A 21,290-nucleotide genomic window follows, 5' to 3' on the forward strand; every position below is an offset into this window, starting at 1 on the left:
TGAAGCCTTGATGAGAGGTACAGATGCCTTAGTGGTCTTATCATTATAACACAATGGTCATGTTGTCATCAACCTTGCCATCGCCAATTGAAAAGACATGATTGTGCGTTGAAGCTTTTTTTCTGTCATTTGCACTGAATAGAAGCAATTTTCCAAGAGCTATGAAATCACGTAATAGGTCCTAAAATGCAGCTGCTTGGCATACAAACACAGGCCCTATTAAAGTGGAATTTCACACAATATGTGTTTATGCCAGATGAACAAATGGAAGCTGAGTAGAGGCCAAGTTTATCCAACGACACAAAGCCTGTGTACTACTTAATTAAAATAACTACCTTCTTATGTTGTACCTTAACTAAAGCAAGGCATTGTCACGGCAAACAAACCAAAAAAAAAAAAATCCTGAATCCTTCTTTACTTTTTTTTAGTGCTACTACAAGGTTTCTCCCTGTGACAAAGACTGTGTTTAAATGCAGCTAAATGTATCAAAACAGATTTTAAATCAATTCTTCAATAAAGTAAAGTGAAAATGTAGTTATTGTTTTATTTTTTAATATGGTGGAGGGGAGGTGCTGCTTTTAAACAGAAATTTCTGTTGGGCAACAGTAACACATTATCTGAAAAAGCTTTATGCATTTTGAGAACGTAAATGGCAATGAAAGGAGATAAAAAATAAAGAGAAACTTTGAAACAAAGCCTAAACCCAAGCAAATATGAAAGGCACAGTCTTCAATAATTGCGTCACAAGGAAAAACATTTAAATAAATAAATAAATAAATAAAATATGCTTAATTTACTTGGCTCTATTCATTAATCTGAAACAGTGGTGAATGTAAATACAACCATCATTTCAATCATTAAAATAAACATGCACTGTTGGATGTATGAGCTAGCAGTAATTATTTAAACAGTGGTGCTATTCAGATACGCTGCTTTTTAGATAGAATGTTCCACATTGTGTGCCTTTTTCATGTAGACCTAAAATTGACGATAATTCATAAGATTTACTGGAACTGTTCCATTAGCTGTATTGGAAAAATTGAGCTAAGATCCAATTCTTTGCAGCTTTCAGTGATTGTGTTCCAACTGTATTATTTTGTGGTTGGGCAACTAGAAGTACTACTCCATTATACCTAGAAAGAGCTCAACAGAGACTCTCTATATCGTGATTGGGGCTCAGGTCTTGTTAAGTTGCCAGTGATCTTTGATCTCCATGGAAAGGGGAAGTTGCTCATAACGGTTATAAATAAAATAAGCGTTACCGTTTACAAGAAACAAACCCCTTTACAACTGCTGTTTCCAATGTTGTCCTTATCGCACGGAAATCTTTTTAAAAGCTCAGAAGCGTCCGCCCAGAGATAAAAAAAAATTCTCTTATCATGCTCCATGTCACTCATTTTAATTGAAGCCCTCGCATTGTTAAAGGAGGGAGCATGAATTGGATACACTGATGCTCATAAGAGACATTATTTCCCCTGGAGAAGGCTCTCGAGTAAAGGCCGAGCAGCGTAGAATGAATTCCCCAGTCAAACTGGATAATGTTGTTGAAAATATATTGTTGTAATACAGACAACATGGGACATAGCAAAAGTTAAAGCAATACATTTCTTGTAAGCACTGCAGGGGGTTCTGTAAGACATCAAATAAACACACCAACATGTTTATACAGACATATCACACTGACTATTATCCATACATAATCTTGCTTTACTTTGTGACAAAACTGCTGCAAATCAGTTAACAAGTATGACAGCATGAGACATCCACCAGCTATAGAGGAAGTGAGACGAAAGACGTGACATATACCAACAATATGTACAGCACAGTATAGAGTAAAAATGGCAGTGAATAGTTTAATAAAAATTAGTTAAGTGGTCTTTAAAACCTAGATGACATTAGGTAAGCAAATGAAGGGCTTGTATAATGGTAAAGTATATATAGACATTATGGGCTGTATTTTTAAATGTTTTTTGTTCGTAAATACCTCTTTCCATTGTACTTGCGTGTTTCATGTAGGTTACAGAGCTGTATAAATGGTTTCAAGTTTGTTGTCGTGTATGCTCAGTAAACAACAATCATACTTTACAGCCTGTCAGCTCATCACTCAATATTCATAGTTTGTAAATTCAATTTGAGTTTTTATTATTAACTTTCATCGTTCACATCTTCTTCGTATGCAGCCGAATAGTGTATGCTTGCTCAGTTAGTATGTAACTCCAAAGATGTTTCTTTTTTATAACTTTACACTAAGTTATGTCTAGGTCAGAGGGTTTGTATTATTTGTGACTTTTGTTCACATTGTGTTGTTAAATAATTACAAATTATTTATTTCCACATACAGGTTCATGTATCAGGCTTATATTATTGTATATGTGTAGGGTACTATTCTCTTCCAACAACTAATAATTAGAGGGTTTTGGCAGAGCTATATTTAATGCTTTTGTGGCCAACATTCCCATCAACAGGCAGGCAGCCAAGAGTATTTAAAATCAGAAATATGTCTGGAGAGTTGAAGGACTCTTAAAATGCATTTCAGGGGTTTGGACAAACCTGGAGATGTACAGCAATATTCTCTTGAAAGTAGATGTTGGTATTTTCATTTCTAATCAAACACAGCAGGGTTTTTTTAGGCAGAGAGATAGACTGCACTATGATCCCATTTAAATGCATTCAAGGTCCTAGGACCAAAAGAAATTTGAAATCTGAAAACACACAGCGACACATAACATTATAAATTACATAGCAGGAATCAACCAATCGCAATTAAGTATTTGCCAAAGTTCTGTGTACATGTCATCCCGTGCACAGAGCTCCACACCTAATTGCAATGTTTAAAAAAAAAAAAAAAAAAAAACACACTACATACCTGGTACGTTTCATTCTGAATAGAGTACAACCTTCATTTGTGTGATTTATAGTAAGTTAATATGACATGACCAGCTCAGCTTTGCAATCCTCTTGCTCAAACTGCATGATATTACATCTCTTAAACAATAAGGGACACCCTACACACAATGCATTAAAGTACCTTATAAGCTTGAATATGAAAATGGTCATGTGTCGATTACATTCCTCGGTTTGACATGATGTAATATATGCTAATAAAGCAAGCTGGTGTAAGCATGGCAAATAATGAAACTAGAATCAAGAATGATATAACACACATGCAGTAATAGGATATTAAACAGGTAAGATAAAATCACTGAAAAATAAACAAACTTACGTCTCTGGAACTCTCTCAGTTTTTTCACAGCCTCGTCTCTCTCATGTTGTATTTTTGCATACTGAAAAGACACAAGATACAAAATTTCAAATATATATATCATCCTACGTCTAAAAACAACCCAGGACATTATTATCTATGTGCATAATGAGTTGTTATTGTTCTTGTATTTCCTCATTTGTTAATATAATATATATATATATATATATATATATATATATATATATATATATATATATATATATCTGGAGATTTGGGGAGATTTGGGACACCCAGTGAACTTCCAAAGGAAAGGGATAGAAAGATGGAAAGGGAAAGATGGAAATTGCCAAAAAAAAAAAAAAAAAAGGCAAAAAATGACATTTACCATGGAACTTGTTTATCTACCATAGGTTTTCCTGAAATTAACTGAAATGCCACAATTTTATTACCATGTAGGTTCATTTGTGCAATTTACCTCATTTTAGAGTCACTTCTAAGCATCCACTTTTAACTTCAGTCTAGTATTTTGTTTCGCATTTCATAACTTCAAAACATACCATATGGTAGTTTCATTAAAGATTAAACCAATTCCCCAGTAAACATTATTTTTTGTCGTCCCTTGTAGGCAAAATTCCATTCTTATATGATTGTTCAAACACCTGGCACCTGTTTATCTCAATAATGTACCTAAAGAGTGACAGTTCCGAAACCCATGACAGGGTGCAGGGTGTGAGTATCCTGAAATTGAAAAAAAATAAGACTAATGAGCATTTTAATTCAATGTTGTCTTAATGCTTTAGCCTAGACAACCACTGATTCTTGATCTGGGTGATTTTCATTGAATAAGGATGCAAATTCATATCCCTGCTAATGGCCACTCAGATACCAATTAGCAGATTCATTTAAAAAAAAAAAAAAATCATTGTTGTAATCATAACAGCAGTTATGATGCAAATTCCTGCTGATGAACTGTGAATGGGTTGGTGTGTGCTCTTGCACATCTGTGGTGAAACCAGTCAGCAGACAGCGAACAATATGCTGAATGTCATTTGCATAACGGAGATTAGAGACAGAGTAATCAGTAAAAGACACACAGACCTTGCAATGTACAAACGGATTAGTTTGATGAGAGGCAAATATGTTTCAATAGGTTGTGTTCAACACACAGCTGGTAAACGAAATGCAATATCTGCTTCTGGTTGTTTGTGTACATGCACACGTTATGTAAATCTGCAGCCTTGTGTGGAATATATACTGTTCAGTGCTTTATATTCACTGGGGTCAATGCAAAGAGCTACAGATCTAAATAACATCTGGAGCTGGGCGATAATGCAGTTCTTAATGATTAATTATTGTATACATATTATCATGGTAACCAGCATTATTAACTGCCATTGTTCAAAGTTTCTTGCTAGTTAGCAGTTCTCCCTCTTCGTATTCAGTCTGCTTTCACATGTTAGTATTTTAAAGTCATAATACTGTTCTCTACCACAACCCACAAGAGAGGTGGGACTGAATTGTTGATGCTGAGTTTAACTGCAGTGCATGGCACTTAGTACCCCTACCAGCTTTCTTTATGGACCAATCAGTTGTCTACAGGAAGAGAGAAGAACAAAGCATCTCGGTAGCAGTGATGCTAATCCTTTTTAGTTTCAGTGTTTTCAGTCTAATAAATAATCAATTGCTGTTTGCTAAACATTCAAATTGGGAATTAAGAGATTGGGCAGAAAGACAGGAGAAAAATAGGAAGAGAAACAACTTTTTTCTATGCTTTATTCTCCAGCTTACCTTATAGTAGGTATTTCTAGGAAAGCAGTACAGCTGGGGATGGGGAGTTTGTTACCAGATAACTTCACTCAGACTACTTGATCATTAAAAATATCTTGGAATCCCCGAATAAAAAATAGTCTCCTCTCTAAAAATATGCAAGAGATTTTAATGAACAATCTCTCCCACAAGTGCTGTGGTCTCTAAATATGATCCTTACTGCCACTTCTTCCTCTTAATTTTATCCTCAAAAATAGGTTCATGACTAGTCATGAATGGTCCACCTAGTCACTCAACATTGTTGGTATATAAATCATATTTATGGTGCCACTGAACTTGGGAGACAGATTGCTCAGTAAAAAAAAATCCATAGCATACTTTTAAAGAGGAGACACTCATCAATTCAGGCACGTCAAGATATTTAGTGAGCAAGTAGACTGAGCGAAGTTATCTGGTAACAAACTCCCCATCCCCAGTTGTACTGCTGTCCTAGAAAATGGAGAACATTTCTGGGTACCATTCTACTTGTGAGATGTCTAGATCAGAAAGGGAACAGGTGCTACAGTGGGAGGCCTGGGTTCGAATACAGATTAGCACAATCCACATCACAAACTAGAATCCTGTGCTCAGGTACCTTACATTGACAATACAATCATAACACTAGCTTCAGATGGTCTACATGATGTCAGTCTTCCAAAGATGGTCTCCATAACCTACTGTACTTCACAAATTTCCTTGAAAATAAATAGGAACCAAGTTTCTTAAAATTTCTACTACTATCATGAGCAAGTCAAAAACACTGGCCTGGTTTCTGTGACCTTGACTATCAGAGGCCACATGTGAAAGGTTTCCCCTCAATCATTGTATGGCATTTAGTTCACCACTCTATTTTAAATTAAATAAAATCAGAAAAGAAAAAGGCCTTGTGCATAACGTACTGTAACAACAGGATTGTGTGCTGTCGTGAGACACTCAAAAAAATTAGAATTAAGGAGGCCGAAGTGGTATTGAAAGTTACGCCACGGAGTGTCTCACCCTAGGACACTACAGGCACCAAAACTGGACTCTTTAAAGTGTCTCATAGTGTCTCCATTCTAACACTGAGCTCAGCCTCTGACCGACATCATGGCTCAGCCAGCTAAAGCGCTCAGTCCTAAACCCAGTTACACCTGATTCGATGAAGCAAGTCCACCTCCCAGATTGCCAACTCGTCGAAAGTCCCCAGAGGTGCAGCGAACAATCAGAAACCAATTCATTCAATTCATAATCAAATTCTAGGGATCAGCACTCAGTACATTTTATTTAGTTATTTGTATTTAACCAGGAAAGTTCCACTGAGATTAAAATCTCTTGATCAAGTGAGACCTGATCAAGAAGGTGGCATACAATACAAACTATACGCAACCAATACAAACAAGTTAATCAAATTACAAGAAACAATGGGAGCACCAGGCAAAACAAAAAAGCTTGTCTCAGCTATATAGATGTCCATTTTTTGTTTGCACTCCTTCAAAGGTATTAAGATAGTGAGTATCAGTTCTTCCTAAAGTTTATATTCTAAGACCACAGAGCTAGAAAACTGAATGACTTTTTTCCCCCAAATTCTGTATGAATGCAAGGAACTCAAAACTTGCAGCTGTTTTTAGATTATGAATATTAATAGTTAATTAACAGCATATTAAGACAAATCATGATTGCATTACTCCTTTACATACTTCCCAGACTTTACCTTTTGTGTCTGTAGTTCATGTTACTGGAAACAGCTGTTCTCCCTCACATAGTGTAAAATATAGCAATATATCAAACATTAGCTGCTGAATGGAATTAATTCACTGCAGCTCATGCATTATTCTATACATGACTTGCAATTTTACCATCATACTACAGTGACTTGAATTCCAGCATAACAGAGTACTTCATCACCTTCTCTCTCAACATATGCATCTCTACAGAGGCATAAAGCCCAGGAGTTAAATGGGGAGAGTCTAAAACAGAACAATGAATGAGTGCTTTGGTTTCCCACAGTAACCCAATGTTATCGACTCAAATGAATAAACAAAAGCCATAAAAAAACACATAGGGTACTTTAAAATAGAAAAAGAAAGATATACATACCTCTTGCTTGCTCTTCTTATGCTGCTCCTGCAAACTCTCATACTCATTAATAGCTGTTAAAACAAACAATAAGGAACACTGTTAGCTAAGGCTCAAGTCATAGCTTTGGTAGATCAAATCACAATGGACTGTAGTTCCTGAATTATAAAATGTGGAAACATTGTGTGTAGAATCTGGAAAATAAAAGGCATTATGGGAATGTGTCTGAACTGACCCGGTAGATGGCACAGTCAGAGCCACATGCTTTATGGCTTACAAACAAACAAAAAAAGTTGAACGCTCACAATTACATATGGATTCTAAAAGCCAGAAAAGAAGATAAGAATTTAATATTAGAGTAACAGAACTCTGGACCATTCAGAATGACTGCATACAACATTTGTTTCGCCCTATAACAGGAATACAAGTGCTTGTGTAATGGCATTGTGGGGCAAATGGGAGCCATGTCTTATAACCTGTTCTGTGGTATAAAGAGCTGACGAGGGAGTGCTCTATGTATAGCCATTCATAAAATGACATTGTTGTAATTATATATATATATATATATATATATATATATATATATATATATATATACACACACACACACACACTACTGTAGCCAATGCAATACCTAGTATTAGCTGCATACTAACAAAAAGAGAAATGTTGTATCAACACTTTTTCTGTGTTTTAATGGTAAATCATGATAAAGCCAACTCCGCTGATCAAAACTATACTAAAAAGAATCAACTGTCCACATTTATACAGTGATTTAAATGAGATATTGGAACCATCCATTAATCCACTAAAGGTCATGTAAATAATAGCATTTTGAATACATGCAGCTTTAAATTCAGTAGCGATCAGCTCAGAATTGCAGATTTAATGCAGTGACAACTCTCTTAAGTTCCAGCTCTTCATAATAATTGGCAACATACATTTTGCTCCTAGATAATATGCACAAATGGTCTTTTAATGTAATTATATTATTTTTGAGACACGAAGGTAGACTATTAACGTCCATGTTTGTGGTTTGGACAGCGACACTTCGTACATGCTGAAAGACAGCAATTAACACAACCCTGTTGAGTTTAATGAGGACTGCTTGCATTACAGCTGCTAGCCACTTGTACACCAACTTTGTTTAAAAGGGTAAGCAAATGCATTAGTTTAATGTGTCATTTTCAATGCAAGACTACCAGTACAGCCTGCTAACATACCCAGGGGATGTAGGGTGGGGAGCTCTACAAATAGCATTCAGTTATTCCATTCAACAAAATATCCCCCCCCCCCCCCCCCCCCCCCAAATCTAAAATTAGATTTTAACAGAAATCCAGTATCTAATTGCCTGTGAATGCTTTTCCATATTGATGATTCATAATCAGTCATTTATCATTTCAAGTTAAAAATAGACATGGTTGATATTATTCTGTCTCATTCTCAAACTAAGGTTTCTCCATGATAACTTCAACAGCATGCTTTGAGAGGTTTTGATATAAGCCAATACAATATGTACTCTCAAGACCGTCTTCTCGTGCGCACTATTTCTCTTTCCCACTGTCACAAAGACGGCCATAGTGGGGGACGTCAGACCAGAAACAGGAACCAGGAAATAAACAGAGAGAGAGAGGTGGAGTTTGGTGGAGCTGAGCGAATGGTCTCGCTAAGCATTTAATAGTGTACAGACACAGAAAATAAACAAACAAAAAAACACAGGACACGGCACATTCGCCAAAACAAAAGAGACAAACAAAACGGACTATCACTAAACAAAACACGGTGGGCTTCTATTTTTCTTATCTTTTACAATTACCTCCATCTCCAATCCTGTTCTCCACTCACCGAACACACAGCCCCGAGTGGGTGAAAACATGCAGCTGTACCGTGACTCGATTGCTAATCAATCATTCAACTGGAGTCGCGGTACAACTGCACATGAATTAATAAAGTGCAATTCCCCGTGCTTACATATTATTACGTTTTACTTGCACGTGAAGTGCTGTGCAATCCTCGTGCCTAAATACAAATATACATTTTAAACACTTGTGTTACACAGACCCATTTATATCCTGTGTACCAATGACTATATACCAACATTAACACACAACACAAAATACACACAGGGGCGGGCATTTTGCCACACCCACCTAAAGTGCTTTCTACCTGACACTCTTATCGCATACAAAAACAGGCTCAACTGAACATATTAACTTACTATAAATAGTCTTTTTCAATTAAAATAACAATACATAGTTAATTGTTATCCATGTCTTTAGAATTGTTGTCAGTTGATCCTAGTCTACCATCCATGAGCTGAGACTTCTGCAATTTAAGATGTAAATATAGCATTTTAAATTGTCTTGGAGTGTTTGTGATTTAATCTGATTTCACTACGGTATGAAAAAATAAATTAGCTTTGGAGTTTTCAATCAAAAAACATTAAGACAAAAATATCTGTAAATAAGCAATTTTTTAAAATAAATTTCAGAACTTCCTATTAACTTTAAAATGATTACTCAGTGCTAAACAGTAAGCTATTAACAGGGATCCCAGGGATCAGTTTGCTGCGGAATAACATGGAAAAACTGGGAATTTCTATGGTGTGGGAGAATTTAGTTTTACATTTGCAAAAAGCATGCAAGGATTTTTTGGTTGTTTATAACCAAATCAATATACTTATCATATACAATCAACAAAGGCAATGCTACTTTAAATTTAATAAACATACTTGTTCAATACAACTTCTGGTGAACGAGACACACTCATGTCACATTCATGCTGAAACGTAGCTGCGGTTTACCAGTGCATTTTTACTACTCAACAAGCTGTTTAAAAATGCCGAAAACGATAGAAATCGCCCCTAAAGATCGGGTCAATGAGTTTGGCAATAGCCATCCAGGTGACAAAGACTAACTCGAGATAAACCAATATAAATGCTATTTGTAATGTTTAAAGTAAAAAGGTATGGTAGCGTGCACGGGGGTAGGGGTCAGGGCTGATAGGTGGCGCAATCTAAACATGAAGACATAAGCCCAATATCTGCTCCTGTAAGGGAGGCTGGCTATTTTGTACAGTGTTTTTGGCGCTTTGCTTCAAAGCGAGAGGTCCCGGGTTTGCACCCGCCCTCCGCCTGTGTGTGGATTGCCTCGCCCTGTGTGATGAGCCTGCCTGAGTTAACCAAGATCGCTACATTGGTGTCAGAAGTGGACACAGTTACCCTGGCACGTGCTCGTCGGACTGCAGCCTGGTGAGCAAGTCAAGGGCAGACTTGAGGCTGGCAAGGGAGAGTGTAGTGTGCAAGGGGGAAAGGCAATAGCAGGGCTGTTGGGTGACATAATCACACACGAAGATATGAGCCCAAAATACGCGCCTTCCAAAGAAGCCGGCTCTTTTGTACTGCAGTATCGGTGCTATGCTTTAGTGCGAGAGATCCCGGGTTTGCGGCCGCCCTCCGCCTGTGTGTGGATTGCCTCGCCTGTGTGATGCACCTGCCTGAGTTAACCGAGATCGCTAAAATATTATTGATTGTTGGCATGCTGGTGAGCTTGTAACTTCCTTAGAAGTGTAGCTGTAAAAACTGTTACTGTTTGTGTATCTTATAATCTGACCTGGGGGGTGGGGGGCACTCAATTATAGACTTATTTGAATTGTGGAATAATGCAGATTTTTTTATTCTTTATTTTTAATCTGAGAATGGTTATATTGCGGAAAACTAGGATCCCTGCATATTAACTACTGCTAGCTATATGTTCCAAAACTGAAGTATAAAATTACATAATCGAACAATCTTCAGCACAATTGTTAGATTTTGAAACCTTTGTTAGCATTAACTTCAGAAAAGGGCTGTTTAAAACAACAAAATGCACACTGAATAAAAAAAAAAGACCTAAACAGATATAAATACGGTATAAACATGAAGTTTACAAGTTGCTTCACGTATGTTTTACAGAAAGCTAACTTTGTTGCAGTGTAAGGTACCACTTGCATGAACTCCACTTGCAATTAGTAACTTTCATCTACTGACATATTTTTGAAACACTTAATTTAAAAAGGCAATTTCAAATACCATCAGTGTTATATAAAGTGCCCTCTTTAAAAGGGGAAAATGTAAATGTAAAGGCTTTTGACATATTGTATATTCCGATAGTTCTATTTATTATTTATTTATTTGAAATAAGAGGGCACTTAACCAGCTACTCTAATTGGTTTAAAAGCACATCGCTGATATTAATGAAAACACCAAAGAACGTGCTTCGACAAGAATTTAGTCTGTCTGTATTGGTAGTGATGAGCACCAAAGAATATGAAGGCACTTTTTCAACATGCAGAAAGGATACAATCGCCACCTGGGTCATTCTTTATCCAGGTACAATAAACACACCCAGACCACACCCACAGATTGAAATTTGACCTACACATCTTTCTCTACTGTAATGTGTATACTAATAATACCTTTATTACAAATGGTTTAATTGAGTACAAGTGTTTAAAATTAATAAATTAATAAGTAAATAAACACGCCTTTCAAATGTCCAAATTCCCTTTGCAGCAAAACAAAACTGTATATTTATATACTACGTATGGTTGGTTTAAAAAAAAAAAAAAAAACACTGTGACAGCCATGAAAATAAATATATAAATAAATAATGTTTTAAGGAAATATATTCTTATCTATCATATTAGTATAATCTTAGTTATTGCAATGAATTACCGCTAGGCTTAAAAAAACAAACAAAAAATAAAAACTTGCAAAAACTCGTTTAACATGTGTAACATGCTTTTGAAAAAAAACTTTTTTTTTTTAGTTTGTTTGAGTAACAAAACTGAGACAAGATTATTTATTTTTATAAATTCTTAAAATTTTACAAGCTGCACTTCTCAATGGGCGACCCGCTCCGCCTTTTTAAAAAAAAAAGAAAAAAGGTTTCCAACTTTATAACTGCATGTATCGCTACTTCTGTAGCTAACTGTATATAAATGGTATATATATATATATATATATATATATATATATATATATATATATATATATATATATATATATATAAAGCTCACCTTGATTTGATAAACTTGTTACAGCCTTCATTTGCATCTCGTCTTCCACATTCCACATCTTTGCGTTTGCAGATTTATTAACTATTGTTTTCAGATTTTACGGGCTACCTGTGATCCGTAAGCAGGAAGTGAGGACTTACCTGTCCTGCAAACTCCTGTCCTCGTCACGTGACGTTACGCACGTTTCTTAAACCAGTAAAATACAGCTAGGCGCTAGCGCAAACAAGCACATGATAAAGTAAATGCTAACTGCAGGGATTAATATTGGCTTTAACAAAAGTATGCACATTATGTGAATTAAGGTTGCCCGAGATGTGTTATTCTTCGGTGTTGCTTCCTAGCCAATACACAAATAAATAAATAAATCCATCGTTTAAGATTTCTTTTGTATACTGTTAAATATGACTGTGTCATATTTTGGTGTACACTGGACTGCTGTAGTTAAACACCATACCCTAAAGTAGTTTAAGAAATGTTCAGATGTCTTATTGACAATACAATAGGCAGAGTTGACTTTATTAAGATTTCACCAATATCCTGGCATAAAAAGCGTTAAAAACACAGAAATGGCAAGAACACAAACATGCCTTTTTTATGCAGCTAAATATACAGTCTACTATACGATATTTAAAATGCATTGCATTCATTATAAATACATGAACTCTGTAAACTATGGTATCAGAATATTTCAATACTGTACATTTTCTTACATGTATAATAGCATGAGATTCTTTCCATTGACTCCCATTAACCGGGATTGATATAGTACTGAATTGATAGTTTTACTGCAGGAGTCATACACTTAAATATTAAACAATCCTATTCCCTACCGAGCAAGTATAAATTATACCAGCGAGACCCCTTGTTCAAATGATATCCGAGTATCATCCCAGCTTGAAATACATGAATAGATTTACTGAGCACTGCATATCACCGTGCTGAAACTCATTTGGTGGTAAAAACGTCCCACCAAGTCAATCTGCAAATAAGACATGAACCGAGTAAAAGGTGAGGGTTATATTTAGGGTACTGATTATTAGAGGATTGACATGCTGGAACATCTTTCATTACCTCAAGTGTTCATTTTACAAAACTAGCACCAAACAAGATGGAACTCATATTGCCTTTTTAGAAGGGAAATATTTCTGTTAGAAATAAAACAATTGTAGGTAAATAAATAAATAAATAAATAAATACATATACATATATATATATATATATATATATATATATATATATATATATATATATATATATATATATATATATATATATACACACACAGTGCCTTGCAAAAGTATTCAGACCCCTGACCAATTCTCTCATATTACTGAATTACAAATGGTACATTGAAATTTCGTTCTGTTCGATATTTTATTTTAAAACACTGAAACTCAGAATCAATTATTGTAAGGTGACATTGGTTTTATGTTGGGAAATATTTTTAAGAAAAATAAAAAAAAACTGAAATATGTTGCTTGCATAAGTATTCAACCCCTGTGCTGTGGAAGCTCCCAGTTTGCACAGATGAAAGAAATTACCTTACCATTGGCCTCCACCTGTGAACCATTAAGTTGCTGTCACATTTTCTGAATAAAACCCCCCACTGTTGAAGGATCATTGGTAAGACTGTGAATCTGAAGGAAAATGAAGGCCAAAGAGCATTCTACAGACGTTAAACAAAGTAATACAAATGCATAGATTAGGGAAAGGGTACAAAATAATATCCAAGTGTTTGGATATCCCAGTGAGCACAGCTGGATTAATAACCAGGAAGTGGAAGCTGCATCACACCATCCAGGCACTGCCAAGAAAAGGCCGTCCCTCAAAACTCAGTGCTCAAACAAGAAGGAGACTTGTGAGAGAAGCCACAAAGAGGCCAACAATCACTTTGAAGGAGCTACAGAGTTCAGTGGCTGGGAGTGGAGTAATGGTGCACCAGTCAACCATATCAAGAGCTCTGCATAACACTGGCCTGTATGGGAGGGTGGCAAGAAAGAAGCCATTACTCAAAAAGTACCATCTGAAAGTACGTCTGGAGTTTGCTAGAAAACATGAGAGTAACCCTGCTGCGATGTGGGAAAAGGTTTTGTGGTCAGATGAGACCAAGATAGAGCTTTTTGGTCAAAACTCAAAGCGCTATGTGTGACGCACACCTAACACTGCCCATGCCTCAGGACACACCATCCCTACAGTGAAGTACGGTGGTGGCAGCATCATGCTGTGGGGATGCTTCTCATCAGCAGGGACTGGGCATCTTGTTACAATTGAAGGAAGAATGGACGGAGTAAAATACAGGAAAATACTGCAAGAGAATCTGCTTCAGTCCGCTAAAAAACTGAAGCTTGGGAGGAAATTCACCTTTCAGCAGGACAATGATCCCAAGCACAAGGCCAAAGCAACATTGGAATGGCTCAAGAACAAAATGTTGAATGTCCTGCAGTGGCCCAGTCAAAGTCCTGATCTCAATCCCATTGAAAATCTGTGGCACTATTTGAAAATTGAGGTCCACAAGCGTCGTCCAACCAACCTGAACAACCTGGAGCAAATCTGCAAAGAAGAATGGGCCAAAATCACTCCGACACTGTGTGCAAAGCTGGTACATACTTACCCCAAAAGACTTAAAGCTGTTATTGCAGTGAAAGGTGGCTCTACCAAATATTAATGTGTGGGGGTTGAATACTTATGCAAGCAAGATATTTCAGTTTTTTTTTTATTTTTCTTAAAAATATTTCCCAACATAAAACCAATGTCACCTTACAATAATTGACTTTGAGTTTAAGTGTTTTAAAAAAAAAATATTGAACAGAATGAAATTTCAATGTACCATTTGTAATTCAGTAATATGAGAGAATTGGTCAGGGGTCTGAATACTTTTGCAAGGTACTGTGTGTGTGTGTGTGTGTATGTAATATATATATATATATATATATATATATATATACTTTATAATATATATTATATATAATATATATATATATATATATATATATATATATATATATAACACTGACAAAAGAAACAACCTTGCTCCAGGATAGATCAGCATTTCTTTGACTAACATTACTGTATTCCTCTCCAATTACTGTTATTTTTTTTAAAACTTGCACTTAGCCTATACTGTATAATTATGCAAACAGGTTACAGGCTTATTCTTGGGTTCAGTGTTTTCTGTGTAAATACAGTCACTCCTTTGGTTTCATATACAAGTCAAAGAGGCTCTGTCCGAGTATCAACATGGTTGAAGATAAAGAGTTAAAGATGTGCGTGCCAAGATGTTAATAAGCTTGCTTTACTATAAACTGATAGTAACCTCTGTTTGTAAAATTGAGAATATACCATTTAAAAGTCTTGCAGTTGGATTTCTAATTGATACTCACTTGTTTCTTTCTCTTCAATAGTGCATGTGCTTGTAGACCCCCATACAACAAACCGAGGAGCTTATCTTTTGTAGAAGTGCATCACCCAGCCGAAGCACATGAGGCAATGCAAGGATATTGCCCTGAGCTCCAAAAAGAATTCAGCTGTGGCTTATCCCAACAGATATTGGCTGAACAAATAGACCTCCAATTGTTTTTTGGTATTAAAAATAATTTTAAAAGCCACAAAAACTTCTCCTGTTGTAATGAGACATTTAATAAACTGCAGTGATCTTGTACATCGTAGATACACAGGTCCTCAATAAACAAAACAATATATACTTTTATTCAGACATAAAACTATAAAGAATCTAAAATATGCATACCATTTTTTTAACCAATATTTATGATTTAATAGTCGACGTAAAATGGTGTGTCAAATATTTTGATGGGAAATTACTATTGCAATAGTTTTTAATGTACATTTGAAAAATAGTATCCTTTGTATAGGTTACACAGGTCAAAACTCAAGCAGTCAGAAACCATTTAAATCAAGGAAAGAGAAGAAAAAAATTAATACAGGAATATAAATACAAATGATGGATCATCAGTCAAAAGCCCAAGTACACACATACTTAATAAGCGCCTTGAGAATTGAATGTAAACATGTTATAACCAAATCCAATAAAGTATGACAGAACAAGGAAATGACATCAGCCCAAACAGGAATGATTCTAAGAGCTTTCTATTTTAACTTTTATACAACACAGAGATTGTAAAAATTGTTTAAATACAGTTATGTTTCAGTAGTATCTGACATCCAAAGACCTGATGGATATGAATAAGGGTTAATAGCAATGCAGCAAACATTTCACCACTATGAATTGACAACAATTACATTTCAGCAAAAACTGACTTTACTGAAAGACAAATTTAATAGTGTGCATGTCTTATATATATATATATATATATATATATATATATATATATATATATATATATATATATATATATACATATACATATATATATATATAAGCATGGGGCCATATATATATATATCTATCTTGGTCCATTTTTATTTATTTTTCAGTATAAAGTATATTAGAACTGCTTGTCTCTTTGGAATCTTTCCATTATTTGCTGTTTTGAAAGAATTAAATAGCACTAAATTACTGCGTTCTTTTAATAAAATAAGATTTATAATAAGCTAATATGTACAGTGGATCAGGTGTAAGTCTTTCTTGATAAGAAAACCCCCAGTATGCTAAATATAGTTTACTATAAAAAGCCATTATTCTCTATTGCTCTCATCTTGTTTAACAAATGATCATTTCTACACATTGTCAATGCGGTGAATTGCATGTTTGTATTGTTATCAAATCTTATTTCATTCCTGGTGTGCAGTATTTGAGATTGTCTGCTTATTTCAATGCTTTTTAAAAGTAAAAGATAACCTTAAAAATAATGATGTACAGTAAGTCTCTTTTCCCTACAGGTGAAATACTATTTTAAACTTAGAAGTACAACTACACTTCAAACAAAGAAGTTAAATCGGAGAGGTCATATGGAACTATCCTATATTACTGAAAAGCACAATGACAAATGCGGAGTTCTCTATCAACATCTTTCCATTTTGTTTTAATGTCGAGTGGACGATTCCCTCGGGTAAAACTCAGCCACAGTGCTTTGTGGGATTCTCTTCAGCATCTCTTTGGGGAAAATTCGAAGCAGCTGCCACCCGATATCTAAGGTTTCGTACACAGTTCTGTTGTCGTATGGACCTGTAGGTAACAAAGGAAGTAAATGTTAATAGACATACCTTTGTTTTCAAGTTGAAATTACACAAATTCTAAATATTGTGGTGAATCGCTAGAATCGCTACTATGATTAATAGGGCATTGTTCATCAAGCTTTAACAAGCATTAAGAGATCTAGTATTGAAAAAACGTTACTATATTCCATGGTCCTGTGTGAACACGTGTGTCTATATACGCCACACAAAACTTAACCCTCCAACGTCCAAAAGTAAAATATTTGCTATGAAAGTATGTGAATGCCAGTCTTCAGTATGCGGTTTAACATTATGAGACTGACTTAACGTGATGACTATTTAAACATGATATTGATTAAAATTAAACAAAAAAGTACAATTAGCAGAATTGCACAAATGGGTTTACTCAATAGACATGTGGATATAGACATGTTCATTTCTGCAAATACACATTTAAAAGGTGAAATAATGTCCGCAGTAAATATTTCATTTTTGGCCATAGGCAAAATTCCCATTTATTTACTTGTCCTTATTAGATTTTAAAGAAGCTGGGAGACGCATCTTACCCTGAGCGATGAAATTCTTTTCAAACTTCTGTAGAAATTCCAGGTACAAAAGATCCTCCGAGGTGAGAGCCTCCTCTCCCACCACTGCCTTCATTGATTGGACGTCTTTGCCAATAGCATAGCAGGCATACTGTGGGGGAGAAAACAGTGTGTGATATAAAGCGTATAGTAAATCCACTTCAAGTTTAGCTTCTGACCAGAAAAACCACAGCCAGACATAAATGAAGCAGTGATAAAGACATCCAAGACTGTATAATAAACGAGTGTCAATCTTATCCAGACCTGCACCCCTTTATGAATCTGATTATTTTGTACATAAACTGTCCTCCAGTACAGAATCGGAATATGTTGTGACAAAGGGCCTCCCGGATTTCGATGTCTTGTACTTTATAAGGGCCCTTATCTATTTCGATGAAGCTACTCTATTTATATATATATATATATATATATATATATATATATATATATATATATATATATATATATATATATATATATATATACACACACACACACACACACACACACACACACACACACACACACACACACAGAGTACTAGTCAAAAGTTTGAGTACACCTGCTTGAAACCAGGTTTTTCATGTTTATCTATCCTTTTAACTGTATAAACTTGTCTATAAACACTTAGTATTTCATTATATGATACGTGTACTTATACAAGCTGATAATCATAAGTGAATTGCATTCAAAAATTTAATTTTTAAATGAAAATGTAAAGCTTGTTAATTTCAATGAAATGGTATTGTGTGTGTATGTATATAATATTTTATATTTTATATACATATATATATATATATATTCGGCTCCAATTTTTTATCTCAGTTTTCTTCCCGAATTTGGTGTGCCCAATTATTATCTGCATCCTCGGCTCACCGCTCGCATTCTTTGTTTTTATTTTCCCTTTACTAATCAAAACCTTAAAATGTCAGCCATTCTGGTATTACTCAATAATAGACGGGCAAATAAAGCATGGTTGAGAGATGTCACTAAACAATGCCACCTTTCTAAAATGGTTCACACCGACTCCCTGCTCTCAAAAACTCAATGGACTGTCATGTTTTTTTTTTTTTTTTTTTTTTTTTTTTTTAAGACAAATAAAAGGTAAATAAATACATTATTTTAAAAAGTTGTAGTTTAACACCGATAATGTCATTGTTGTGACATGTTCCTCTAACAACGGAACCCTCTTGTTCAAATATTTCTTAAATCCATAATGCATTTTTAAGAGACGTGATATTAATAAAGCGTCTTACCAGCTGGTTGGACACATCAGCATGATCTTTGCGAGTCATCCCCTCTCCAATAGCGGACTTCATCAACCGAGACAGCGAGGGTAGAACGTTAATGGGAGGATAAATCTAAAAGAGAAAGGGTCGTTTTCTTATTAAAAGACAGCATATGTTTTGATACTGTGGGAATACATGAAGCATTCATACGAAGAAACATACATGAGCAATATGAACATTGTTTTTTTTTTTTTTTAATTTTTAGACATAAAACAGCTTGAAGCATATACAGTTCTACCCCGTTATAGTGCGGTTATCGGGGTCTATAATTAGGGTTGTTTGTGTTTTGCCTTATGGGCACCCCCCTATATGCTTTCATGTCCCCGTCTCTCTGATGACATTCCTGCAGAAACAAAGTCTAATTCATTTTTTTCCTAGAGCAGCCATCTTTGCAGTCAATCTTACCAAGAAAACCTTAGCTTTGCTTCATCATTTATCCAATGTAGATTCCGCAACATTTAAATCTTTTTTTTTTTTATGTTTATTTGATTTTGTCTTAACCAGCACAGGGGCACTACAATATTGTTCTGCATGCCATAATTAAGGTCACAACAGCCTTAATTTTATGTTTATTTGATTTTGTCTTAACCAGCACAGGGGCACTACAATATTGTTCTGCATGCCATAATTAAGGTCACAACAGCCTTAATTTTATGTTTATTTGATTTTGTCTTAACCAGCACAGGGGCACTACAATATTGTTCTGCATGCCATAATTAAGGTCACAACAGCTAATACCAAATATTACATGAATGGAAAAGTAAACCCATATCACATTCTCCACTAGGACCAGTAAGATTCCGTAAATTAAGCTGCTAGAATATTAGAACATAAAAATAGTAGAAGTAGATTGAACATATAAATAAAATTGAACAAAAACAACAACAATAATAACAATAACACAAAGTACAATTTGGTAATCTCCTCAATGCAAACAGAACAGTGTGTGGTGCATTGATAACAAGCAGCAGGTATTCTAGGTAATTATGCAGATTACAGCTCAAGCAAGTCCATTACACAATTAATCTAACATACAGTAGTGACAAAGTTACATCCATTCTAGTGAAGTACAGCCTAACCTACAGTATTAGTGCCTTCTCTCTTCAGTTAAGTAGTTTAGCATGGGCTGCCATGCTTTGTTAAATGTCTCTATCTTATTAAGCATAATAAACTGCAACCTTTCCATATGCAATGCACCGACCACATCCCTTATCCCATGTCAAAAATTGGAATTACCTCTGATTTACTGTAAGATCATTTTTTGAGCTATAAGCATTCCAATGAGAGAGTTGCTTGTTCATATTGAGTTCCATCGAAACCTGGGTCTGCAATTCCTAAGATTGCTATTAAAGGGTCAGGATCCCATGTTTAATTAAATATTTCAGGAATAACAATCAAGTATGTTTGTCCAAAATGTATGGAGTTTAGGGCATGTCCAAAAGTGGTGTGTTAATGTACCCTCCCCTACTTTACACTTATTACACGCTGGTGAAACCACTGGAAAGATCTTATGAAGTCTGGCTTTGGATTAATGAAGTCTATCTACAATCTTAAACTGAATCAAGTTATATTTAGCATTGGGTGACCATCTGTGAATGTTTCTGAGACTATCACCCCACGTACCATCTGAAATCTGCAAGCCAAGCTCCTTTTCCCAAGTTTGTTTAATTAAGTCTGACGATGCCTTGATTTGCTTATGCAAAGTATTATAAAAACTGGACATTGATCGTTTCGCATTTGGGTTGATTGCCATAAACTCATCAAGCTTTGGATGAAGTGGTTTGTTTTCAAACTGGTGCAGATTAGTCCTAGTAAAATCTCTGACCTGCAGATAGTGAAAGAAATTCGAAGCCGGCAAGCCAAATCTTAGTAAAACCACCCATAGCCTTGTGTTTACAGTGATGTTTCTTATGGCTCTTTCATACCTAGTTAGTTTATGAAGATCCAATTTAGAATTCACTTGTAAACTAACTAAAATGTTGTAGTTTTGCAGTATTAGTACTATGTACAGTACATAAATTTGTTTATTCAACATCTGCTAGTAGAAAGTCGGCTTTTTTTTTTTTTTTTTTTTTTTTTTGTCGGCTGTTGCATCGCCAGCAGTATTATCCCCAACATCGGTAAGCTGTAAGCAGTCCCTATCAATTCCTGTTTTTCAGC

General features: G+C 35.2%; 2 protein-coding genes across 2 annotated transcripts in view; both read right to left on the reverse strand.

Moving 5' to 3' along the window:
* Positions 1-12,259, reverse strand: part of LOC121326231 (shootin-1-like) — a 75,975-nt gene extending 63,716 nt beyond the window's left edge. Inside the window, 3 exon segments of the mRNA XM_041269457.1 lie at positions 3,224-3,284; positions 7,088-7,140; positions 12,125-12,259. Coding sequence (XP_041125391.1) covers positions 3,224-3,284; positions 7,088-7,140; positions 12,125-12,182 — 172 coding nt within the window. The 5' untranslated portion in view covers positions 12,183-12,259.
* A 4,249-nt stretch (positions 12,260-16,508) lies between these two features.
* LOC121325646 (V-type proton ATPase subunit B, brain isoform-like) overlaps positions 16,509-21,290 on the reverse strand; it is a 54,466-nt gene continuing 49,684 nt past the window's right edge. Inside the window, exons 12-14 of the mRNA XM_041268481.1 lie at positions 19,098-19,202; positions 17,824-17,953; positions 16,509-17,267 (exon numbers count right to left, since the gene is read on the reverse strand). Of these exons, the coding sequence (XP_041124415.1) occupies positions 17,125-17,267; positions 17,824-17,953; positions 19,098-19,202 (378 nt within the window). The 3' untranslated portion in view covers positions 16,509-17,124. The remainder of the gene's footprint in view (positions 17,268-17,823; positions 17,954-19,097; positions 19,203-21,290) is intronic.

Source organism: Polyodon spathula, chromosome 13 (assembly GCF_017654505.1).
Source record: "Polyodon spathula isolate WHYD16114869_AA chromosome 13, ASM1765450v1, whole genome shotgun sequence".
In the NCBI taxonomy this organism is placed as follows: Eukaryota; Metazoa; Chordata; class Actinopteri; order Acipenseriformes; family Polyodontidae; genus Polyodon; species Polyodon spathula.